Source organism: Pseudonaja textilis, chromosome 1, assembly GCF_049901715.1.
Source record: "Pseudonaja textilis isolate UNSWEBS1 chromosome 1, rPseTex1.2, whole genome shotgun sequence".
Taxonomy (NCBI): Eukaryota; Metazoa; Chordata; class Lepidosauria; order Squamata; family Elapidae; genus Pseudonaja; species Pseudonaja textilis.
In genome coordinates this window covers 100,028,006-100,054,668 of record NC_141990.1, presented here as the reverse complement: position 1 = coordinate 100,054,668, position 26,663 = coordinate 100,028,006, and the positions used below count along the sequence as shown (strand labels likewise).

At 35.4% G+C, this 26,663-nt stretch overlaps 1 protein-coding gene across 1 annotated transcript in view; it reads right to left on the bottom strand.

The window, feature by feature from the left end:
• Positions 1 to 2,123: 2,123 nt before the first annotated feature.
• AK9 (adenylate kinase 9) overlaps positions 2,124 to 26,663 on the bottom strand; it is a 61,819-nt gene continuing 37,279 nt past the window's right edge. Inside the window, exons 25-42 of the mRNA XM_087919702.1 lie at positions 23,805 to 23,941; positions 22,733 to 22,945; positions 20,917 to 21,192; positions 19,054 to 19,175; positions 17,632 to 17,851; positions 17,148 to 17,210; positions 16,112 to 16,315; positions 15,282 to 15,500; positions 13,620 to 13,833; positions 12,333 to 12,534; positions 11,239 to 11,385; positions 9,366 to 9,586; positions 8,163 to 8,359; positions 7,462 to 7,631; positions 5,814 to 5,912; positions 5,629 to 5,731; positions 4,689 to 4,803; positions 2,124 to 3,555 (exon numbers count right to left, since the gene is read on the bottom strand). Coding sequence (XP_087775828.1) covers positions 3,356 to 3,555; positions 4,689 to 4,803; positions 5,629 to 5,731; positions 5,814 to 5,912; positions 7,462 to 7,631; positions 8,163 to 8,359; positions 9,366 to 9,586; positions 11,239 to 11,385; positions 12,333 to 12,534; positions 13,620 to 13,833; positions 15,282 to 15,500; positions 16,112 to 16,315; positions 17,148 to 17,210; positions 17,632 to 17,851; positions 19,054 to 19,175; positions 20,917 to 21,192; positions 22,733 to 22,945; positions 23,805 to 23,941 — 3,122 coding nt within the window. The 3' untranslated portion in view covers positions 2,124 to 3,355. The remainder of the gene's footprint in view (positions 3,556 to 4,688; positions 4,804 to 5,628; positions 5,732 to 5,813; positions 5,913 to 7,461; positions 7,632 to 8,162; positions 8,360 to 9,365; positions 9,587 to 11,238; positions 11,386 to 12,332; positions 12,535 to 13,619; positions 13,834 to 15,281; positions 15,501 to 16,111; positions 16,316 to 17,147; positions 17,211 to 17,631; positions 17,852 to 19,053; positions 19,176 to 20,916; positions 21,193 to 22,732; positions 22,946 to 23,804; positions 23,942 to 26,663) is intronic.

The window sequence follows — 26,663 nt, the reverse complement described above, 5'->3', positions numbered from 1 at the left end:
AATTCCACATTGTTTCTCTTTAATCATTATTCAATCATATTTCCTTTCTAATTTATCTGCTATTCAATCATCACATTTATATTTTCCTCTGGCTTGTTTATAATTGTTCTCATCTAGTCTTCCTCCGAGATTTTATTATTTAATTCTTAATTGGACACACACACATAAGACATAAACATAAAAACATAAAACTTTCTTTTAGAAAGTAACTTGGCCCCAGATTACCTCTTTTTGTATGGACTTCAATTGAATTCATGCTTTTCTTATATACCATTACCTATCTTGTTTACCATTCTATATCTATTATATAACTCCTCTCCACTTTTGCCTCGTCTTAATTCTGTTTTATATATTTAATCTTGCTTTAAAAAAAATATTTTTATATCTTTTGTCCATTTCTCCATTTACATCTGTCTCATTTCCAATATAAAAAAGAATAGTTTCCCCTGGAATCACTAATCAGTGTATGATGCCTTTCTACCATTCCCCTAAATTAAAATTTAAAATAACACCTAAATCCCAATCAGATTCTGCTTAGTACATTCTACTATTTCAGAAACCAATACTACAATAATAAATCCATAACAGTCAACACATTAATCCATTAAACTCTATATTTAAACTAATATTTTAAACATTCCCTTTAGTATTTTATTAAAACTTAAAATCATTCATTATTAAACATTTTAAAGTTATACCTTAATATTTTAGTCTTTTATTAGATCTTAAAAAGTTCTGATTATCTACTTATAATACAAATACCACTATTACAATACTCATGTGTACTTTGCAGAATCCCCCTTTATTTTAAGAAAATAAAACCCATACATTACCCATTATCCCTAAAAAGATTTTTCTTTTCTCCATCTTGTTTTATACCTTTGTAACTTTTTTCCCCCTTTTCCCTTTCCTTCTTAGCCCGTCTAAACTTTTTACCCCCTCCTCTCGAAACCTCTGCCTTCTTGGTTTCCCCTTTCTGTTGCATTCCTCTTTCCTTTTGCTTTCTAGCATTCTGTTGTTTTTGCATCTTCTTTTTCTCTTTCATAAGTATTTTTTTATTTCTTAAGTCCTTCCTTTTCGCTCCTCTCTTTCTCCTTTCTTTCTTAGTCACACCATTTAGTTCATTAAAAATGGCTTCTTCTTCCTCGGCTTCTTCTAGCTGTTGTTTAATTTGCTGACACATGACAAACGCCATATCTAGGAAACAAAGGGCTTCTCCCATGACATCTTTGCCTTCTTTCCTTATTTTTAAATATTGTTTTTTTAGTTCATCAAGAGATAGAGCCATTTTAAACTGTTTCTTCTTCTTTTTCTGTATCCTCTTCTTATTATTAAGCCAATCAGTTATTTCCAAACTTAAAACAGTTCCCCAAAGTCCCAAAATCCTGTTATCATCAAACAGTCCAGGCAGAGTACAAACTTCTTCTTTTTACAATTTCTCTTCTAGGGGTGAAGTCAAATTAGGGAAAGAAAAAACGTCCAGTCTGTGCTTTAAATCTTTTTTAGAATTAATTTCTATTCTCTTTATCTTCAAGGCATCTCCTCCAGCAAAATCTTAGAGTAAAATTTTTTTTTTCCAAGCCTCTCCCTTCCCACTTATAACAAAGGAGTTTAGGTTTTACCTTCTATCAAAAGGCAGGTTTCCCTTGTCCATTTGTTAATTCCATAAGGGAGGGAGAGTAACTTTCCCTTTTCATCACTTTTCTTCGCCGCTGAAAACATCAATTGGGAACATTATAGCATCCAGAAAAAAGCCAATACTTTCCCAGGTGTTGAATATGTCCTTAAGGTCCCAGTTCAACCAAGAAAAAACTTTTGTTTTAAAACTCCTTCTTCTTCCTCCTGCACATTCTTTATCCAGTTGCCGGCTTTTTTATGGCAGCCATTAAGACTGCCGCTCCACCGTCTTGAGAGAAGGGGGTTATTGCCGGCTGGGGAGGGGGTTTGCGATATCCCTCAATCCCTGTCCGGACCCCCCCTTTCTTCAGCTGCCCCAACAGGGCAGCCTTAGCCTCCAAATCTGTCAGGATCGGAGGCACCAAGGCGGCTAGCACAGCAGGGATTGCGGAGAAAAGCGAATCCCTGCTGTCACCGAAGCCGACAAACCGGAAATTTCTAGCTACAAATATTCTTCTTTGTTGGTACTGATTTTATTGAGTAAACTATGGTTAAATGAACTACAACACAGTCATAATGGTTTATTCAGTTGACTGACCCCCAAGTGTCATTAGTACTGATTAATAGAGCTCTGTGTCTGTGTTGACCCTTTTATTTCAGATTGAAGGGGAAGTTATATAACTGCTAATATGCAGGATTCAAATAGAAATATCGATAATGTTTTCTTCATGCCATCTGGTTTTTCCTATGGAAGATTTATGTTTGAATTGAAGAATATTCAACTATATGAGTCTCTACTTGCCAAAATGGCACAGACTTCGTACACCAATCTCAGTGAAGACAAGTCTAAAGCAACTGCTAATCTGATTAGCCACTGAGGTGAAGAAAACATGGTATAAAGACAAGCCATTTAAAAAACCACTGTTTTAAAAGACATTGTTTATAATAAATATTCATTCAGAATTTTTCAAGTTTTCCATTCTACTAAGGGTAAATAGGGCAAAAATATGCAACTGACTGTATTGCTCCATTGTGCTCAGTATTATAGAGTTGCTGAAAGGATATACACAGTGGAATGAGATTACTGTCAAACTATTCAAAAGTGTAAAATAAAGCGATTACTCATATTTATTTAGAACTGGGTGGGGAAGAAACAATAGCAACGACCTGAATGTGGATTCTTTCAAATAACTACATATAGAAGTTAATATTTCAAAATGAACAAATTTAAAGCACTACAGTAACAGCTGAAAGCTGAGATACTATCTCACATTTATGAAATATATTATCTCAAATTATCTGATATTTATATTTAAATAAACACACCAGATATTGAAGTACAGTAATGTCAAACAATAATGATTTAGCAAATAGCTTATAGCAGTTAAAGTACTATCCTTAATCACTGAAGAATATTAATATACCAACAATTATAAACATTTTCTTAGAAGTAGACTTATGAAAAACAATATTTACTAAGTTCCTTGCAAAATTAGTACTATAAGCCAATTTACAAATATATTTGTAAACTATCAGTTTTACAAACTGCATTTTGCAAACCATACTATAGGAAACTACAGTGTTGCTTTATTTAGACTTGCAACAAGCCAGTGAAATGAGCTTATCTTGATCCGTTCTGTAGTTAGGCAGGATCTAAAAACAGCCATACAAACAACCATATTTGTATAATTTAACAATCAAATATGAATATATCACTTTCCAGGATTTTTGCAATATTTCACCCTAATGGGTCCACATCTTTGAGAGACAAGAAAATCTGTAACTTGTGATCAAAATCAATAGGTCGATTTTGAGGCTCCTTGTACTTCTTTGTCATTTTGATGCCTAGGTATGGAAGAAGTTCACAATGGTCTATGAACCGTTCCAACTTCATTTTATACTTCTTTCGTATATAGTTTGGGCTGTTAGGGTTATATGCTGCAAGAAATTAAATACCATTAATTATCCATACTTCAGAATTCACATTACTATTATTCCAATATCCCAAGTCACATAGAAGGCATGCACATACTATGTTTCAGTAGTTCCCAATATCTCACTAGATGTTTATTTAACTATTTTTAAAACTTGCATCCATGTACTCCTAGGAAAACCAGCCTCTGGCAATTTACAACAGTAACTACTGTAGTGGTAATGTCTAATATTGAGGTCTTGCTATGAGAAAAGTGCTGAAAGTAAAGAAAAATAGATAATGAGTATAAGGAATAAAAATAGTTCAGCACTTGCTTGTTTTTTCAGATATTTTCTCCATACCACCTTACACATTAACAGGCTAAAAATCCATGTTTAAAGGCATAAGACTGCTGCTCTTATTTTTAGTTTTTAAATACAATCTATATAATAAATAAATAAAAAATTACAAGTATGAACCAAAAGCATAAAAACAAAAGCAATTGTTGCTCAAGTAAATGTCATCAAATTATAGTGGGTTTAACTTTTGGGATGGAGGAAACAAATACGGTAAAATTAAGAGGAAATCCTTTTCCCTTCTATTTTTTATTTGGTAGAGAGAAGAGAAAATCATTTTTTTTACAAATTCAGATAAAATACCTACAAGTTTTACTTCTTATCAATTTCATGCACAACCATATTTTTTGATATGGTTGCACGGCCCATTAGTGGACTATGAGCTGTTCCAACTGAGCCACAGAAATGGCAGGCAAGCGCAGACTTGCATCCCCACATGTGAACAATGGGCGTGTGTGTGCATGCACAGTCCATTTACATGCCAGCCACTCACACGGAACCATCCCCTCTCTCCCCTCTCCTGCTGGTTCAGCAAAGCTGGAAAAGTTGGGGAACTCTGCACTTAACTAGATCACCTCTTGCATTATTTTCTTCCCCTTAATGGTCTGCTTGCTAGTATTCATACTATGGATTTGGTATTGCCTAAATGTTCCTTTGTTTTCATTATTCTACCTATCAGGAAAATTATTAATAGTTTTTTCGTTGGGTTAATTCCTATGTTAGTGCTCAATCTGAATGTTTTTACAGTTAACTATAGAAATAACTATTTTTTTATAACAATAGTGCTCTTTTCCTTTCTTTACCTTTTAAATGATAGGCTATGAATAGCAAAGCAGTCCTTTTCACACTCAGGTATGGAAATTTTGGCTTTAAGCAACCAACTGCATTCATTGCTTTTATTAAAGCTGTAGCCACACCCTTTAGGATAAAATATTTTTAATGTTAATTGTTTAGTATCATGATGTCATTTCATAGATAAGCTTTATAATGTACATTGCTTGATACTGAGCTTCACGGAGGGACAATGCAGTTTCTGAAATTTGATTTTTTTTAAAAAAAATACTTTTAGATGTATATTAAAGATACAGTATATGTCTCATTTACTTTGGCTATATCATGTGAGGAAATTCACTGCAGAAAGCAGTTATGTTTGGAAAAGTTAGTGGTAAAAGGAAACTAGGCCATCTAAGAACAAAAGTGACTAAGCACCATTAAAGCTGACACCAGTCAGAGCATAAAAAAAATCAAAATAGTAGTGCAAGATGAAATGATGTGGAGAGACCTGGAATCACTAAGAGTTGGATACAAGTTAATGGATAATATCATCATATGTTAAAGAGCTCAATGTGTATTTGTTGAGAGTTCAGAAATTTGGATAGGTTTGATTAATTTGAGTGGAAGGTCAAACAGGATTGCCAAGCAATCCTTAGTGTATGCCAATCTAGGTCCTAGGTGACTTAGGAAATAATTATGTATAATTAACTTATTTGGCATTATAAATATGCAGATTTGATTTGATCACAGAGTCTTAGCTTCTGGGACATACATGGCATATTTCTGTGCATCACAAATCAAATTTAGTCTCAAGGTGTACTAATGAAATAGGAAGCGTTTTAATGAAAATGATCCATTTGTTTTAGAAAAATTGTTCTAGAGTTTTGCAATGTGTATAAGTATAGCTAACACTGATTAGAATCTAAATAAATATTTAAATTTGACTATAAATAACAAGAAGAAAAAAACCTGCTCAAGATATCCAGTCAGAGGAAGAGCTGTCAACACTATAGGTTCCTTTAAGGGGGGAAGCTTATGTGGAAGTGTAAGATTCCAATATTTTTCTGGTTTTCTAAGAATACAGAAATGAGAGGTCAGCAAAATTTAAACCTAGCGGAATATATAGATATGAAGATACTTAATGCATTCCATACCTCATAAACCTCTGAAGTTTTTCTTCATTTTCAAAAATATATAGCTTTTTGCGATAAAGCACAGCATATTCAATGTTCCCAGGTACCAGAGCTTCATACCTCAAAAGAAGAGCAATATATATATCTATATATTAAACTGTGCCCTGCCTTTCTGTTTCAAATTGTGTCAGGAAATTATCCTTAAAATATAAGACCCTTAAAATTATTTTATGGCTTTAAAGATAATGATTAGCCTTTGAATTGAGTATAGAAATGTACCAGAAACCAGTTAGCTAAGTTAAAAGAAGGTTCACATGCTTCAAGTAATTGGTTCTGATCAAAATTTTAGCCAGTGAATGTTTTTCAAAAGGATTTATTCTTTTCAACCAGCACTGTTTTTCAAACCCTTTTCAAAAGTTGTCCCAATTACTTGTACTGCAAGTATTCAACATTTCTGTACATGACTTTGCAGTCCTGTATCTGTCAGCTCTGGAATCAGCCCTGGGCTATATTTATTTATTTGATTTGTCAATCGCTTACAAGATAACAGGTATAAGTATAAACATAGTTATGAATACATGAAATGGATACATATAAGAAAAATTAAAAAAGAAACAATAGGACAGGGATTGGTGTGCTTATGCACGCCCCCTACAGGCCTCTTAGGAAAGGGGTGAGGTCAATAGTAGACAGTCTAAGCAGGTTAAAGTTTTTGGGGTTTAGGAAAGAAACCACAGAGTCAGGTAGAGTATTCCAAACATTGACCACTCTGTTGCTTAAGGCATATTTCCTGCAATCAAAATTGGTGCGGTTAACCTTGAGTTTGTATCTATTGTGTGCTCTTGTATTATTATGACTGAAGCTGAAGTATTCATTGACAGGTAGGACATTGCAATGTATGATTTTATATGTAACTTCATCGTTTTTGTGGAGCACAAACAGAACAAAAGCTATTCAGCCATACTGTATGAGAATCCAGAAGCATGGATAGACTGATTTTTCAAGAATTAATCCATAATATCTCACATCCTTAACCCTAAAATTATTCAGGAAGATTTATATTGAGTGTATTACTGTACTGTACATTACAGATATTATACAATGTAATGTACAATATGATATATATTCTAGACACCAGGTATTAGTTTGATAATCTTTGGGATATGTGTTTGGCCAACATGTTTGTAATATTTGGTGAAATATAAAAAGCTATGAATGGAAGCTTAACAACACAGAAAGAAACAGTTTCGAATGCAACACAGTTTAAAATGCATCTCAAAGTGAAGATGGAATTTACTTCTATGAAGTAAGCAGATACACTTGCATAATATATTTTATGAGACATACAAATACTTAGCATTTTTTTAAAAACAATTCCTTCAGTGCAAGATTAAGAAAATGGCTCATAAAAACTGCAAAAGAAAAGCAAAAGGAAAGGCTTCAGTTGCTCCATAAAGTGTTTTATCAGTTAACTTTTTAAGATATTTACAGTTTTATGGTCTGTCCTAGGTTTGCCTTGGATATTTTAGTTCTGGTTATTTTTGCTTCAAGTTGATTGTCTTTGTTATTGAAAAATACTGACAGTCCAATTGATGGCATTTGATAAAAATATTTCAAAGCATTGTTTTTGGATATTACATTTAATGGAAATGAAAATGTGAGTGTTTACCTTCGCTTTCCATCGAGATAAGTAACTGGGCAGAAGCCTTGCAGTTCAGCTTGCATAGGAAATAAAGCTTTTACATCTGCTACAGTCAGCCTTTTGGGTAAATTATTTAGTAAAGGAAGAGGATAAGGTGCTAAGGGGGGAACATATAATTCTGGAGTTTTCAGGAATTTCTGCATTGAAAGAAATAAAAGTTCACAAGAAGAATCATACTTTATACTCTATGAGTTTCTTTTTCAACTACTGTCTACTTAGTACTACAGAATATTTATCAGCAGTCCTTTGATGTGCTCTATAGAACAACAATGCAGTGATAATTTAAGAAGATAACAATCAAATTATTAAGAGGGAGGGAAGGATTCAAGAATTGCTAAAATATACAACAAAGATAGCGTCATTGTTCTGAAAGGAAGCTTTGAGGACAGGGAGATGGTATTGATAGGGAGGCTGCAGGTAGTCCTTGACTTACAACCCTTCCCCAAATGGTCAAGAGATTGGGAAGAATATCTTCTGAAGGTTCTCTACATCTTTGGAGAGTCCAGTGCTTGCTAGTCAGTTCCCTACCTCTACCTCTTTCTCTACAAGGCTCTTTGCCACACCACAGCGCAAGTAAATTTCAATTTGTACATGCCTAACGAGCCCTACAATCTCTCACAACTCTTTGCATCTGCATCTGTTTTCCTGATTAATAATATAATACTTACGTCTAACTCCTTCTGTCCAGCCATTTTGTAGTAGTGTCCTCGAAATTCTGCAGCAAACTTCAGAGAAGGAGAATCGGAGCAATCAATAAGTTCTTCTCTTTCTGCAAGGCTGACTGGACAATATTGCCCAAACTCTCCCAGTCGAGAGAGCAATTCGTTTGGTGTGATGCACATATCAGCAATACTGGCAGCTTTTCCTGTTTACAATTGAATACACTACGCTACAATCTGATTTTATTTATTAGATTTATAAGCCACCCATCTCGCCATCAAGTGACTTTTATAGCATCGTAAATAACAATTTGGACAATTAAAAAGTTAGAAATAGTTAAAACATGAAGCATTAAAATTAAAATATCATTAACAACAAATTAGATAAAAGATCCAATGCCTACACAGGGTGGAGATGGAATCTTATTTACCATATTTTTCGTTCCAAAAGATACAGTTTTTTTCTCCCAAAAGTGGGTGGAAATATATGTGTGTCTTATGGAGCAAATACTGCTGAAGCCCCACCCACCCACCGGTCAAAGGTGGGCTCTTTGGCCATTTTTGACCTCTGCACGTCCTGCTTTTCGCCTCTGCGTGCCCTGTTTTCTGCCTCCATCCGCCCTGTTTTTGGCCTCTGTGTGCCCCATTTTCGGCCTCCATGTGTCCCGTTTTTGGCCTCCAAAAACAGGACATGCAGAGGCTGAAAACAGGATGCGTGGAGGCCAAAAATGGGGCGTACAGAGTAAGAAGTAAGAAGCTTGAGCTTTTAATTCCATTTTCCTGCCTATAGGGTAGAAAATAAAGACATGTTTAATGATAACAATGTCATATAAAAATATGACTTCCTATTTCTACGTGAATTACATACATCATATAGGACAGAAGGAAGAATCTTGTATATGTGTGTGTGTGTGTAGATGATAGATTAGATAGATAGATAGATAGATAGATAGATAGATAGATAGATAGATAGATAGATAGATAAGCAGGCAGACAGACAGGATTGGTTTTGTAGTTATAAGACCAATTATGAATACTGTACTAGATAAATTTGGACAGATCATGAGTTTCCTCCAAATAATTCTCTTTTTAAGTTTCAAATGTCTTGATTTTTATTTTAAGGTGAATTCAATTTCAAGTATAATATTGGAGATTTAAATACCAATTTCCTTGTCGAAGAATTATTCATTTAAAACAAGACTTTCAGCTTACCTTGCCGAATTCTTTCCAGGTATAGCTGGATTTTTTTAGTAACTGCTTGAGTTTCCAGTAGGATTTTGTTCCAGATCCACCATTTGCTGTGAGATCCATCAAGTACATACCAGTTCTGGTGCTGTTCCTCATAGAATGGCCTGATTTCATCAGTTTGCGCTCTGTAACAGGAATTCTTGAGGGAAATGATGTGAGAGCTGTCATGCAGTGGGTAGGGAGGTCTGACAAAATAATTTAAAGAAATATTAGTGCAAAACTTCAAAGTTTGGCCTCCTAAAAATTGTTCGGTTGTAGGTTACATTGACTGTTGCAGTAATGATGCTAATGAGGATAACATGGTTTCTTCTTTTACTTAGTGTTCTCATCACTATACTTTCCCCCTGCCACCCTCCCCCCACCTCATTTTTTTTCTGGAAACTCTCCAGCAGCCCAGGATATTTTTTTGCTAGGATGTGGGGTGGTGGTGGTGGTTATCCACAGAATCTCTTCCATTATGATGCAAGGACTGTATGTAGCTCCCAAACCTCATAACTCCTTGAGATTCTGCTGCCAGAATTTGGTAACCAATTTCAATGCCTTAATTCCTAACTGATTTTTGGAGCCCGCCCCCCATACAATAAAAATATGCTTAGCTTTTTTTTAAAACAAATGTTTTTTGTTTAAAAAAAAATGTAGTCCACTATCATGCCCCCATCCCCAGGGGAAAAAAACAACCGTGGATGAAAAATGCCATATCATGCCTTCTAGTTATATCACTGTTTCCCATAGAACTATCTTTCTCAGCTGATATTTTTAGAGAGACAACCAAAAAATTACCCAAGATGTTATTAGTAATTGAATTAGTTTTAAATACCATTCATTTATTATATACTAGCTCTATACCCATACTTCGCTACGAAACTATGTGATTGGGTTTTGAGGAGAAAAATTGTGCCTCTGCCTACCAGCATCCATCGGTATTCATCTGGCTAGCAGCATGTCAGTATATGAGAGAGTTGAGCGCTGTTTGGAAACTGAAACATGGAAACTGAAACAGTATTTGCTGTGTGAGCCAGGAGACAGCAAGGAGCCTGGGCGTGGCTTAGCTCAACTGTTCTGTACTAAAGCTGCTTGGTGCTGTGAATGTAAAACTGAAACTGAAACTCCTCTGCTTGTGTTTTGCATTTGGAGTAGATTTATTTTCAGGTGGGGAGAGGGAGTAGAACTCCTTAGCATCAGAGCATGTTAATAATAATATATGAAATACTATTCCTCTGGTGGTCATTTCGAAAAATCCTTTCTTAGTGAACACCTAGAAGCCAAGAGGAACATACATGCCAAATTTGTAGGCTTTATGGTTCTGGAGATTTTGTGATGATGCGAGTGGTATTTTGGTTTTATATATAGATATAGAATATAGATAGATAGATAGATTTAAAAACCTTTACCCTGTGACCTGTTTATAATTTTTTTTCACAAACATAAATACTTCTAAAACAGGGTATTGAAGATTTAATGCTATTAAAATTTATGCCACAATACATTTATCCTGAAGCTGTTACAGAACCTTTTGTTCTTTTAGATGTTATATTGGTATATATTCTTTGGCAATATTACTGTACAGACAAAGATATGCATGTATCCTGTAAATATATAATGAGGCACAAAGGCAGACAATTGAAATAAACATTTAAGGATCATGTTTACTTACTGACCATTCTATGTTCTGTCCACAATAATGGAACTGAAAGTGTCAACTTTGATATGGCTTGTTTATATGTTATTTTATTATTGTTAGAAAAACCCTGTGATGTCAGTTTTAAAAAAAGTTTTACTTTTATTAATAGAATCAGTTTACGAGGATTATTCCTTCCCATGTCCCCGGCATTGCTACCTGTTGGGACTTTGCTTATCCAGAAGCGCTCTTCTTAAAACCTCTTTTATATCAATGTCTAATTCAAAGATTTTTATTGGAATGATTTTCATTTCTTCCAAGAGGTCTGCCTGTTTTTTTGTAACTGGGTATCCATCAAGAACAACTCTATGGGAGAGAAAATGAATAGAATTCTGAGTTCAGATTTATTTTGCAACAGTAACAGTTCCTATAATTCCTGAATGCGGCTAACAAGGTAGAGAACACAAACAAGGAAACAACAAAAATGTATATTTACACACACACACACACACACACACACACACACACACACAGATTTAAAATAATTCTGAAACTTAAAATCATATGTTTTATATGTATATGTACGTTTGAATGTGTGTGTATATACTGTACAGCATATCTATGTATATGTATAAATATCTGATATAGTATATTAAAACTAGCAAATACTAGCCAATAACCTGGCGTTGCCCGGGTATTTATTTATCCCAATCCTGTGACAGGAAAATCCTGTAGTCGGGACTCCTGCTGTTGTACTGTCTGTCATTACCATGGCAAGTCCACTATGCTATACAGTAGAAGCCATTTTAAGGCACCCCCCCGAGGGGTGTTAGGGATGTCTTACCCCCACAGTATTTGTTTCCAGAGGGTAAGTCATATGTGTACCAAGTTTGGTTGAAATTGCTTGAGGCGTTCCAGAGTTATGCTGGAACATATATACATTATAGATATAAAATAAAAAATAATAATATAAAAAATAAAAGAAGATAGATTGAAAAGTTATCCATTGTCCTATATATATATTAGAATCCATGAATAAATAAATCCACTGAGCACTTAATCAGATAAAACAGAAAGTAGAAAAGTATTATGATTATAGTAATGTTTTAAGAAGCTATATCACTCTTTTTTGGTTTTGTTGTTTTATTTTGAAATATAGAGATGTGACTTCCCAGTAGTCAACTGCTGTGAGAATTATCAGAATTATGTGGTAGACAATCCACAATAGGCTGTGGCATAGACTGGAAATAGCTTCTTAGTGTTTTGCTAAATCTTACAAAAATAATGTAATACCTGAAATAGAAATTGCTCACCCTGAAGTGTTGCACACAGTATCCATCAAGGCAATATCTAAGGCCCTTAGGGCAAGTTCATCAGGTGCAGTCAGTCCTTTGTGAAGATGCCACTTTAGCACAAGGGCCAATTCAGTTTCTGGCTGATTGTTTAATATTAAACGGATGGCATCTCCCATGGAAAGGCGCAGTAATCCATAGGTTTCTGCAAATTTTTTGGCAACTGCAAAACATGTTGCTGATTATGAATACATTTTTCATTATATCAGTGAAATATACTGATTGTATTCTAAAGAATAAACAATTATAATCAACAGAGACAGTTAAAATAAAACTAGTATGGTGACTAACATTGATGGGAAGAAGTACAAGATGTTTTTAAAGTTTAATTACCATCACTTGATTAAACAAGAACAGCAGTTTATTAATAGAAAAACAGCTTTGCCTATGATTCCCTGGGGAACCAATTACATGAAAACGTTATAATGGCAGATACGTGTGCATCTCTCCCTTGATTATATTACAGTTATTTTGCATTATGTCTTACAGCAGTATATATAGTAGAAAAGATACACACACACACACAAACAAACAAACACACCTTAGAATATATTATGCCTTAATTAAAGGAAATATATCTCAGATGAACAAATATTTTAAAATTTAAATTGTAATTCATTTATTAATATAGTTTACTTTAAATTTAATATTTAGAGATACCTTATATAATGGGGACGTGTAAGTTTCCAGGGTTGGGGGATTTAAAACTGCAACAAAAGGTTGCAGGTGACAATATTAGGATAGCACTAGCACTAGCGCTTAGACTTATATACTACTTTATAGTGCTATACAGCCCTCTTTAAACAGTTTTACAGAGTCAACATATTGTCCCCAAAAATCTGAGTCCTCATTTTACCCACCTCAGAAGGATAGAAGGCTGAGTCAACCTTGAGCCTGGTGAGATTTGATCTGCCAAACTTCAGGCAGCCAGCAGTCAGGGGAAGTAACCTGCAGTACTGCATTCTAACCATGCCACCATGGCTCATATTGATATTACTGAAAAGGCCTGGACTGATCCTGTTTTTTGAAGAGTAGGCGGGGGAAATCTTTCTCACTTCCATCATTAAAAATCTTCCAAGCCTCAAAAAGCGGCTTGCAGTTCTGCCACCAAAATTTAATGATACAATTGACTGAATTTTAAATGCATTCTGAACCAAGAGGAGGTGGTTGTGTTTTGTTCTGCTTCTTCACAATAAAAAACAGGCACATACAAACACCAATATTCTCACAGTTGACTTAGAAACCTACCTGTTGTCTTTCCAGACTTTGAAGGCCCAACAATTGCAATTTTAACGGGTACGGTTGGTTTAGGTTTAGGCTGGCGGAGATATTTGAGGGGATTTTTCATAAATTTTTCTCTGTTTTCTTTACTTGTAAAGAAATATATGCAGTTTCGATGAATAACTGGAAAACATGGTGTGTCATCATTTCGAAAGGGCTTGATTGCATCTCCTTCACTTAGCTGCAGTAAATACAGAATTAATGATGTCCAAAATTACATAAATTACAGAGCCCATTGGAGTTGAATAGCCAATTCGCAAGGTCGATAAATATAAATAATAAATAAACAATGTATTATTTGTAACTCATATAATAATTTTTTATTATGTTAAATAGTTTTCTCTAGATTTTGAGAAATAGTAATCTTTTATTTGTGAGGAAGAAGCTAAGCTTCTCTATCCTGCAATTTAAATAATTTATGCTAGTACAAATACTTGCTGAAAAGCTACATTTAAGAATCATTATTACACAATTATAGTGCTATATAAGATTTTTGGAAGTATACCTGAAAGAAGAACAAACTATCTAAAATTAAAATTCTTCAAGTTTGGGAATGTCTGTCAGTCCAAACTTTCCCCTTGAGACAAATTTCACATCAAAAGCTCCTGGAACCTTGAGTTGAAGGCAATCTTTGGCTGTTGCCAGAATGATTTGCTATTACCAAAATACATTGTGGAACTTTCTTTCTTTTCTCCTGGTTGGCTCCATCGTTGTTTAACTTATGCAAGTCCATCAAGGCATGGTTAAATTATCAGGCTGGGAGACCCCAAGGAAATGGTGAGAGTTATTTCCATGGTTATTAATATCTGTCACTCTTCCTTTCCTTTTAAAATTGTAATACTAATTTTTGCATTGTTAACTTATGGGTTGATATGGTATGCTATCTTTTTTGAGATGGGAAGTTATATAAACACGGTGAATAACTAAACCAAAAATAAAATTGTGGATAGTAACTTTATAGTTAAAGTGGTCTATTCAGCAGGCCACTGGCAACTGAGTGGGACTGACTAAGCTCCTATCTTCATAGCTAGCTGTCCTGACTTTTGATTGGTGTTTAGCTGAGTTGGTTTCCAATTGGTGCACATTGGTGAGGGCTGGTCTCTCCACCAAAATGAACAATCAGAATCAGGCAAAAACAAATAACCAATTAGAAACGTGCACCTATTTCCTTAGCCAATAGACAAAACTGCAACTTGAGAAGAACATATCTGCAACCCAAAAATATTTGCATTGCACTGAGTTCTTCTCCTACCAGTTGCAAGACATGACATGAGTGTCTCTTCTGCCAATGTTCTGTTAGGGATTCTGTGGTGGCAAGTGGAACACAGAACTGGCTTCCTAGATATCGTACTATAGAAAAGAAAGTAATTAATGGCTAGCAGCAGGAGGCACTTTGTTGATAGGTAGCTGAAAAAGCAAGAAAAAAGGGATGATGCATTTCTATCCATCCAAAATAGACCTGAAGCCCCATTTGTTGATTTACTCTATATAATAAATTTTTGTTTTAGTAATTAACATTTTATTAATGTAACCTATGATGATGCATCCTTCTTTATAATTATAAATAGTAAAAAGTATATTGAATTGAGAAATACTTTTAGAAAGCAAGCAACCTGATTGTTTGGTTACCTTGATAGGATCCCACTGGCCAAAATTGCTTGGATGTTTATAGGAGAGAACAATCATTTTCCTTGCAAGTAAAAAACTTAGCGGATAACATTTCTCAAAAATACTCTCACGATTTTCTACAAGGTCTTTTATCTTTTTAAACAATTGGTAGCGCACAATGTGAGGCTTTCGTTTGCAAGGGAGATTTATTGTAGGTATGAGTAATTTTTCAAGTTCTTCCTGGGAACAAAGAAGTATACGGTTAAGAGCTATTTTAAGTAAGTACCTTTCACAAAGTCTCAACTAAATCACCACCATGGGCATATAACATGTTAACTAGAGTTATGGAATTGGCAAACTACTTTTCCGAAGAATAGCAGATGGCAAGGATATTAAAAGGATATCACTGCAAAATCCACTAGTGGCATCTGATACGTAGTTACATACATACAAATTATTGACAACCTGCATTTTCAATTGGTTTAATATTGTCATTCATCTTAAATATGTACAATTTTATTCACTGTTTTTTAAGATTCATTAAAATATTCATAGTGGACTGAAGTCAGCTTTGATGATCATGGTAGAAAGAGTAGCTGATGAATGGACTGACTCTCTGAATTCCTCTCTGGATCAAGGAGAGACATAAGATTGCTCACAAGTGCTCTTAATAGAAGCTTCTTGCGAGAAAACCCAAATTTTAATTAATTTCCTTTCCTTTGCTGGATAGCTATATCCCAAGTAACATATTACTGACCAATTCTTCTAAGGCATCTAAGTTATGCAAATTTCTAAACTGTTTAGGCAAATGTTAACACAGAATAGAGATAAATTAGGTATACTGAAAATACCTGCACAGTTTGCATATTTGCAGTATCTGTTTCATATCTCTCTGCAATCTCAGTCTTTAAGCGCTCAATAGCTTCAGTCTCTTGCTCTTCCTCCTCTTCCTCTTCTTCTTCTTTTGGAAACTCATCTTCCAGAATAGCTTCTATATCTTCGTCTTCATCATCATCTTCGTCTTCATCTTCACCTTCAAGCTTCCTTGCCTCATTCTAAAATTAAGCATGTTGCTTAGAATGATTTTTGAAGACTTCTATGAAATAAGTGTTGTCAAATCAACAGCAGAAACAATAGCTGGTTGAAATGCTGCAAGATCGATAGACATGGAACTCAAGAGCCAGTGAAATTTAATTCCCATATGATTGAACTTGTTTTGAATTTATGTACAGATGTTGATGCCACACAAAGTGTTGAGGAACAGCATAGGACAGGGATACTCAACTTTTTTATGGACTAAATCCACATTTGCCCTTTTGGACATGATGGGCACTATAATACAATAAGTAATGTGTGTGATCAGGACAAAAATATATATTTGATTTCATTTCCTAATCTTGATACTTAATTAAAATTAAATATAGCATTGTTAATATAGGAAGATCCAACCTGGGTTGTTCACCATTATATAAGATATGAGAAATTCTCTAAGATGGGCTCCAGCACAAGTCCGAAAGCTTGGAAGACAAAACCTCTGGTCCCAGTGACCAACTCAGATTGGCTCCTGCAACATTATCCTGGGACATGTATATTCAACTTTATTGTATATTCATCAGCTCATTGACAGCTGATGTCAATGAACACAAAGCTTCTTAGTCAATGATTATTCTCTCAAAGCAAAACATTTAAGTACTTTATTCCATTCCAGCCAAATTAGAGAAAAATGTGCCACAATTATAATCTGTGATCATTTAACAATTTCTTTTCTGTTCAATTCCAGCACAGTGTCCAAATACTAATCATTTTATAAATTCTTATAAAATGTTCAAAACAATGTTTAAAAATAGGATTTATGAAATGTAATTTTGCCATTTGAATCTTTCTTACCTCTAATTTCCTTCTTGTTTGTTCAGTTAAAAGCTCTGCCCGTCTTCTAGCAATTTGCTCTTCCTGTTAATGAAATATCCTAATGTACATATTTACATTGTTTCTAACCAACCTACTAATATTAAATCTTTACCCAGATCATAAAGCTAACCACAATTTTTTAAATGAGTCTTCCTCAATTAATAAAAAACACTGGGTGAAAATCAATATAGTAAATCCAGCATGATATATAAAGATGATATGATAGGTTAATCTTAAATAATAGATTGGAAAGTGACTTCAGAAGTCATTTAGCACAACCAACTCAATCCTCGGTGCTAGATCTGCAAAAAATATTTGGATAGTGTACTATCCAACCAGAACATCTATCATTCTGGTTTTAAGCCAGTCTGCTCCAAATAGCCAGCTTACTATAGTTCTTGGCTAGTTAAAAAAAGTCATTAAAACGATTATCAATTATATCATTAATGCTAGTAATACTTACTCGCACTTTCGCCTTCATTTCTCTAATATGCTTCTTCTTTTCCATCTTCTTAGCTTGTTTCTCTTTCCATTTTAGTACTTGTTTCATAAGAAGTCTGTCAGAAATGTCATCTTCTTCAGTTTCGAGACAAACTACAATATCTGGAAAAAGTGAGCGCTCTCCTAAGTACTGGACCTCTTCTCCTATTCGTGGAAAACCATCAAGTATAAACCCAGTAGATCTAAATGGAAAATATTTGGAGGGAAAAAGTTGTCACCATTCCTTGGGAGTTTAGTTTGCTTGTTTTTTTTTAAACCAAACAATGAGAAAAACATACTGTTTTGTGGGTAAAGCTAATTGGAGAACACATCAGGGATGTAGAAGACAGTTTTATTTAATTTGATGACTTTGTGTCCCATTTGCAAAAGCAAAAATTCAATTAAAATTGTATGAGTAATAAAGCCAGAAATTAATTTGTTTTGTTGCTTTTTGAATAGGTTAGAATGTTTAAGAGACCGACTAAAACAATGGCTTATGATAATGCATGAGGTAACATGCATTATCATGGCCTGGTTTAGAGTCACATAATTGGTAACAATTTTAGTTGCATCAAATAAAGCTTTGTTTCCAAATCATTTCAGAAACACTGTCCATTTTGGGACATCACACTGTACAAAAGATTCTGAGAGAAAGACAAGAATAATAGGGGGTCCAAACATTTCTTGTGAAAGAAGTCTGAGAGAAATGGATACGATTAGCTTTGCAAAGAAACACTTAGGGGTTAGCTCTCCTCAGATGTCTGAAAGGTTTTTCTCAAAAGAGGAGGCTGTAATTGATTTTTCCTTTTCCCTATAATTTTTCTATTGTCAAATATCAGAGGGTTGAGAAATGCCATAGCACTGGTTAGAAGTGCTTGGGCAAAAAATCATATTCAGTATATTGCAATCAATATAAAAGCAATTTATTTTGGTTTAAAGATGATATCTGTACCCTGAACCCATCACAAGAAATATACTATTGTTACTTTTGGTAATAAAGCAGAAAGAGTGACTTGTTAGTTTATGTATTTTTTCTTATTTCATCTATAGCTTATTGCAATCTCTGAGGCAGAATCGAGGCTTAGTGTGGGTTTTTTAATGCTTCTTAAAAACTCCTGCATTGGAAGAAGAAAGCAAGGTACAAACCATGAATTGGCTACACAAGCTGTAATGACCTTGCTGATTTTCAGGATACCTCCGGGTTGTTTTTTTTAAAAAAATCAGGGTTAAAACAAATCTAGATTTGTTCTTGTCTTACAGGGCTTATGATAAAAAATAAGACTTGTAGGATTAAATATGGAGAAGTATTCCATGTTGGACAAATAATATGTTTGATATTTTCAACTGGAATGTACATGCTATATAGAGGGGGAAAAGTGAGATTATTAAAAAAAACAATAGTTACCGAAATGGCTCCTTCATCCACCAATCAAGAACAATATTATCCAGCACTTCCATGGGAATTGGTTCATTTTCTAATATATTGGCCTTGATTGCTTCTTCCTCATCTGTTAATAGCACATCTTTCTGTTAAAATGATCAAAATACATGAAAAATGATGATCTAATAAGTGATAATGTAATTAAGAACTTTAATAATTTTACATAATTGAAGGTTTCACTTAACTTCCTTTCATATTTGCAGTTACAGTATATACTTATAGAGCATAATATTCAATGCACTATAAAACTAGATAATTTGAATGAAATATATTTATTTCATTTCCCAGAAATGCATTCATGGAACAAATGTATATTTAGTCTGTTCTAATGATATAACTATCTATAAAAAATAGATAGTCCTTGACTTCCTACCACAATTGAGCCCCAAATTTATGTTGCTAAGCAGAACAGTGAATCATTATAGCTGTTAAGCTAGTAACATGCTTGTTAAGTGAATCTGGCTTTTCCATTGACTTTGCTTCTCAGAAAGCTGCAAAAGGTGATCACATGACCCCAAGACTGTAACCGTCATAAATATAAGTCAGTTGAGAAGTGTCTGAATTTTGATCACATTACTATGGGGATGTTGCAATGGTCTTAAGTGGGAACTGCATTTTGGGCATCAGCAACTGCCTTGCATTCATGGCTCTTTGCAGCATCCCATGGTCAAGTGGCTATGGGTTACAACATTTTTGCCAGAAACCAGAATCTACTTCCAATTTCTGGGGGGAAAATGTCCCATAGTGAACAATGGGTTCACTTAATGACCATTACTTTTGCTTTCAAAATGCTATGTTCACTTAATGAGTGCTGGGTTTGCTTAACAAAAGGTCATAAAATTGGATGCAGATCCATGATCACCCAATTAATGATTGTAATTACGGGCTCAATTATGGCGTAAGTTGAGGACTTCTGTATTGTAGAGTAGACATTATATTAGAATCATTCCTACACTGTTGTGGACATTCAACCAAAATAGCATGCACTCTATACACTGGGTTTGGTGTACTGGGCTAATGAAACTTAGTTCTTTTAGACTGATTATATTGCATCATCTCTCCTTCAAACCTCTTTAGCATGCTGTAATATGGAGTCAGTTGGTATATAAAGTGAATAGATGCGAATTTAACATTGTTAAAATAAGAATCAGAAACAAGTAATGTCTTCCTGTAGCCCAACTCCTGTGAGGAGGTTTTTTTTTAAAAAAGGAAATGTGTATGTTGCTTTGTTAATGTGATTTCATGTCTAGGTTAATTTAGCCAAGCCACTGATCTCAATAGTGCAAATTAGTTAAGGGGAGGGAAAGGTGATTAACAGAAAAATTGTCATTGTTTGTAGTATATTGATGGTTACTAGCTGCCAAGATAATGTGTGGCCAAAAACAATAAGATAGATATTGGAGCTCAAGGTGTGTAGAAACAAAGAGGTAATGTAGTGTAGCAATGCAAACATTTATTATCTCTCTTCGTCCATGTGATAAAATACCTATCTGGCCTTGGGACTAGGAAGAGATAAATGAACTGTAAATGGTGGTCATTCAGAAAATATTACTCAGATGTGAGAAATCAGGAAACACGAAAAAGAAAATCAAAATAACACACATACAAACTAATTTTGCTCATTGTAAGATGTAGTACAAAGAAGCTCGGACAGTTTTCAAGATTCTGTAATAGAGTGGTTAAAGAGCTAAAAAGTAGGATTTAGAATTATAGCTTGTCTTCTTCCCATTAACAATATTAGCATCTCCCACCATAGCTTTTTTTGATGGAAACTCATCCTTCACTTTGGAAGAAACTAACAAGTAATATATATAGTAGCTTGATTACCTCATGAATGTGCTTACTTTCCTCTTCACTCTCAAATTCAAATTCAGGTGCACTTTCAGGAATAGTGGATTCTCCCAATTCTTGTGTTCCTTCCCCTTCCTCTTCCTCCTCCTCCTCTTCAGGTCCAACTCTTTTTCCTGTTTTGAGCATGACCAATTCTTGCAAGCGTTCTTCAAATTGAATATGAAAAATATTTAGCTTATCTGCTAACCACCGGGCACAGACTGTTTTACCAGTTCCATGTGGCCCCAACAGACATATTCTTATAGGAGGAGCCTGAAAAGGAAATATGTGAATATAATTATATAGGTTTTTAAAAGAGAAAGTTTTGATCAATAAGATTATCAAATGAATATTTCTAAGAAAAACCTTTTTGAGAAACTTCAGGTAGAAAAGCCATGTTTTCAAACATATTATGACTAATAGTAAATACTTCAGCATGAGTAACAGAATTATATATAGAAAGTATGTTGCATGACAGCTGTTCTACTCAGATGCTGCATTCATACATCTGCACATTTCAAAGCATCTCTTTGGAATCAAATCTGTAGCACTGCATAGCCTTAGCAGTTATACCTTGTGGAAATATCCAGCTAATTTTGGATGATCTCAAAAAGCTAAGCAGGAGTACATAAAGTATGTCATTAGATGAGAGACCATCAGAAATTTCCAGAGCTGGAGTCAAAACTGTGAAGCTGAAAACAGAGCCCAGAAGACGGTAATGATAAACTATTTTTGTAAGAAAACTACATGGATGTGTCTCAGAGAAGACTTTTCCTAACTTACAAAATGAAAATGTGATCTGTATTTTAAGGAAAGGATGGAAACTGTTAGCTATCAAATATTTTAAGATTACAATTCCTAGCATAACCAATCATGCTAGCAAGGAGTGTTTGGAATTGGAACTCAATACTGGTTTTATTGATACACTGAATTGTTACTCATTTAAGTAATAGAGGCGGGTGTATAGTATAATGAGCCCTAGAGCCATCTTCAAACAAAGAAGACAATGCTGATCTCCTGGCAGGTAGACAGTATGAAACCTCTATTTAACTATGCTTGATTTAAGACTTGCCTCTAGAAGTTGCAGGTGCTCCAATATTAAAGGTTTTTAAGAAGAGACTGGATAACCATTTGTCTGAAATAGTACAGGGTTTCCTGCCTGAGCAGAGGGTTGGACTTCCAAGGTCCTTTCCAACTCTGTTATCCTGTTAAGATATTATGGGCTGACATTTTTTCCTTCTATGGCTATCAGAGCCAACAGTATCTTGTAACAGCTGCACTTCAGTATTGAGTTCTGAATCTTCTCTTGCTCAGAAATAACCTCTAATTCAACATATACAGTAATATTCAGATCCAAGTACAACTTACCAGTTGGACTACTTAAGAGGTAAGGAGCCTAGTCTCAAAATGTTTTGCCAGAAAGACTATGCTCCAATAGTTTCTAGAAGATAGTACCGATAGGTCTGATATCTTTACTCCAAGATTTTACTTTGCACTAGAGCAGCTGCTCGTTTAATTCAGCAGTAATTCGTAAATGATATTGTAGTATTTCCCAGATGCTTGGAACGGAAGCTGATTTTGCACATAACAAATCAGTCCAGAAAAATCTTGTGCTGAACCAATTTTTGCTATATGTCAACTTTGGATACACAGTCAAAGTCATGGGGAGACCTGAATATCATTACCTATTATGATCATCATTGCATTCTGCTAAAATATCACGTTAACCACAGATACCCACATGGATGTACATATTTGAAAAATATTAGAACCTCAATGAATGTATGAATGTATGTATGCAAGATCTACATACTTTTAATGGCTCATTGTGAGAAACATATTCCTTAGGATTTTCTAGAAATTTATCTCTGTTTTCTGGAGTTGAGAAATAATAGTATTTTTCTCGATATTTAGCTGCATTTTCAGAATTTCCTGGGTAAAGGATAAAGTTTTCCTTCAGAATCACTGGACAGAAATGCTTTGTATCTCCCATGTGTCTCTTCCTCTCAGCAATTTTTTCTTCATCCTTAAAACAGCAAAATATTTCTGATAAAATTAATTACATTAACACTTTACAGAATCTGGATTTACTCTAACACACTGGCCCAAAACTAGGTAAATCAGAGGGTATGAAGCAGTTGCAGATCCATTGGTTAAGTTATTGAACAAGAATGAGGAATCCAGATTCAATTCCACCCACAGTCGTGGAAACCTATTGGGTGACTTTGGTCAATCACTTTGTCTCTCAAGCCCACCTCTCTCATAGGGTGGTTGTTAGGGGATAAAATAAAGGGAAATTCACATATAAGCTTTCTGGATCTAAGGTTAGATTTAAATCTAATAAACAAATAATTTTAAGAAAACCTCCATTGCTTAGGACGTAACTAGTCTGATCGTGTAGATAAGGAATAAGGAGGTGGGAGAAAAAAAAGTCATGACCAGGAGCCAAGTGTCCAGAAGGACTCCCAAATCATGCACAAGGTTTGTTTGTGGCAGTTCCACCCCATCCAGCTAAGTTTCCAGAGGTCCCCAAACCCAAGCCTATTTAGTCTTGCTATATTGGGCTGAAGCCTATTGTTCCCCATCCAAACTCCCACAGCCTCCAAATACCAAAACAAGGTATCAGCAGCCTTGTCCCATGGCAACAGATGACTTCCTATAGATGTTAAACAGGAGCAGAGAGAGTATTGAACCCTGCAGGACTCCACGAAATAAGGGTTGTGGATAGACTTCTTCAGCCACCAGGCTTGCATAAATGCAAACATTGCATTCTTGAAGTTATACTCTTTTTATCAAGATGAAGTTATATACATTTTTATCTTTCATAACATCATTCAGTAAATTACAGTTTAAAATAATCTATTGAGTTGAGAGCTAGAGCTTACTTCTTCCTCTTCTTCTTCTTCCTCTTCATCACCCTCTTCTTCTTCTTCTGCCTGTGCCTCGGCTTCAGCCTGCAAATCTTCTTGTTCTTCATCATCATCTTCAGGTGATAATTCCCAGCCATGATATTTAAAAGTTTCTGTCAGAGATAATCAGTTTTCAGACCATATTTTTTTTAAAAAACAAATACTATACATGTAGGACCAGAGATAAAATATGAATATACATGGAATTCTATATGATAATGAAATTCTTCAAGCTACAGATTGAGCAGATTATATACTCTGGTATTTCAGACATTTATTAGGAGTCTAATTCACAAATTCCTAACCATCATGAAAAGTTGGTAGAACATGTTAAAAACTAGAGTTCTAACATAACACATTGGTGTGTTTGTGTACAAATACGGAATTGCTGAAATCAGTAGGTCATAAGGAATATCCTTGTGCACATAACTATGTGCTCCTAACCACAGTAATGCTATAATGAAAAAATATCTTGTGATATCATAACATTAGTCCCACCCTTTTATAGGTATGTATTAATTAACCAGGCCCTATGCCAGGATCTTCTAGGTAATAAACAGCATCCTGAATTTCACCTGGAAGCAAACCAGCAATCAGTGCAACTTGTGAAGCAGAGATCTTACATGGGCATAGTGAGGCATGCTCATCGCTGCTTAGACCATCATATTCTGGACCAGTTGAAGGTTCTAGGTTGTCTTTAAGGAAGCTCCATCTAGACAGCATTGCAATAGTCAAGCCAAGAAGTAACTAGGGCATAGGTGGCTGTCTGAAGACCCCCTGGTTCAGAAAGGATGCATCTGGTGTACTAGATCGAGTAGTGCAAAGTTCCTGGCTACAATGGACATCTACTCTTCAAGCAGGAGCTGCAAGTTTATATTCACAACTAATATTTGATCCTAGTTTACTTTAATTTACTTTATTGTCATTGCATTTCATACAACGAAATTTAATACCATCTTCAGTGTACATTATGACTATGAAAATAAACACAAACACACATCCTTCACATTCTATACATTGAATTGAAAACTCCTGATATAGCATTAATATTGCACTATACAGTAGAATTCAATAGAGTTACTTCCCTGGGATAGAAGCTGTTTTTCAGCTTGTCTTTGTTTTAACTATCCTGTACTATCTGCCTGATGGTAATAGTTCAAAAAAAGGGTGCCAAGATGAGATGGATCTTTGAGAATGTTTTGAACTTTCTTAAGGCAGTGGGAGCTATAAAGCTCTTCCAAAGAGGGGAAAGGGCAACCAATGATCCTCTGGACAGTGATGTTAACCTTCTGGAGTGCTGTCCTATCTGCCCCTGTGCAATTGGCAAACCATATACAGGTGCAGTAAGTTAAGATACTCTCTTTGGTGCAGCGGTAGAAGGTCACCAGCAGTTTTTCATTTAGTTGTTTTCTGAGAAGTCTCAGGTAGTATAATCTCTGCTAGACCTTTTTGACCAGTCCTGCAATGTGAGCACCCCAGGTCAGGTCCTCTTTTATGATAACACCCAGAAACTTAAAACTGGCCACTTGCTCCACTCGGTCTCCATTATTAAGCAAGGGCTGGATGTCTGATTGGTTCCTTCTATAATCCACTACGAGCTCCTTGGTCTTATTGGTGTTGAGGACCAAGTTATTGTCTCCACATCATGAAAGCAACCAGTCCATCTCATCTCGGTAGGCAGACTCATCCACCCGGAGATAAGTCCCACCACTGTTGTATCACCTGCAAATTTAGTAATAGTATTACTAGCGTGAGTGGGAATGCAGTCATGCACATAAAGAGTATAGAGTAAGGGACTCAACATGCAACCCTGTGGTGTACCAGTGTTAAGAATAAAGGCTGAAGAGGTATGATTACCTAATTTGACCCTCTGTGACCAGCCAGACAGGAAATCCATAATCCAAAGGCAGACTGAATAAGAAAGTCCAAGGTTCAGAACAGTGGTGGGATTCAATTTTTTTTACTACCGGTTATGTGGGTGTGGCTTGGTAGGTGTGGCCATGTGACTGGGTGGGTGTGGCTTTTTTTTGCTTTTTTGCCGCTCCCACCCATTTTGGGGAGCTTCCTAGCCTCAGAGGAGCTTCGGGGGGGGGGCGTTTTTGCTCCCCTGAGGTTCCTCTGAGGCTCAGGAAAAAAAAACAGAACATGGGAGGGTCATGCAACACCCATCCAAGCTCCGTTTTAACAGATAACAGATAATCAGAGTTGGAAGGGACTTTGTAGGTTATCTAGTCCAACCCCCCACCCAAGCGGGAGACCCTACACCATTTCTGACAAATGGCAGTCCAATCTCCTTGAAAGTCTCAAGTGATGGCGCTCCCACAACTTCTGAGGGCAAGCTGTTCCATTGGTTGATTGTTCTCACTGTCGGAAAGTTTCTCCTTGTTTCCAGGTTACATCTCTTCTTGTTCAGTTTCCATCCATTATTCCTTGTCTGGCCTACAGGCGCTTTAGAAAATAGCTTGACCCCTTCCTCCCTGTGGCAGCCCCTCAAATATTAGAAGACCACTATCATGTCTCCCCTGATCCTTTTCTCCACTAGACTAGCCATGTCCAGTTCCTGCAACTGTTCATTGTATGCCCCCTAATCATCCTGGGTGCTCTTCTCTGTACTTTTTCTAGAGTCTCAACATCTTTTTTATAATGTGGTGACCAAACCTGGATGCAGTACTCTAGGTGTGGTCTTACTAAAGCTTTATAGAGTGGTATTAGTACTTCCCTTGATCTTGATTGTATCCCTCTGTTAATACAATTTAGGATTGCATTAGCTTTTTTGGCTGCTGCTGCACACTGCTGGCTCATATTTAGCTGGTTGTCCACTAAGACTCCAAGATC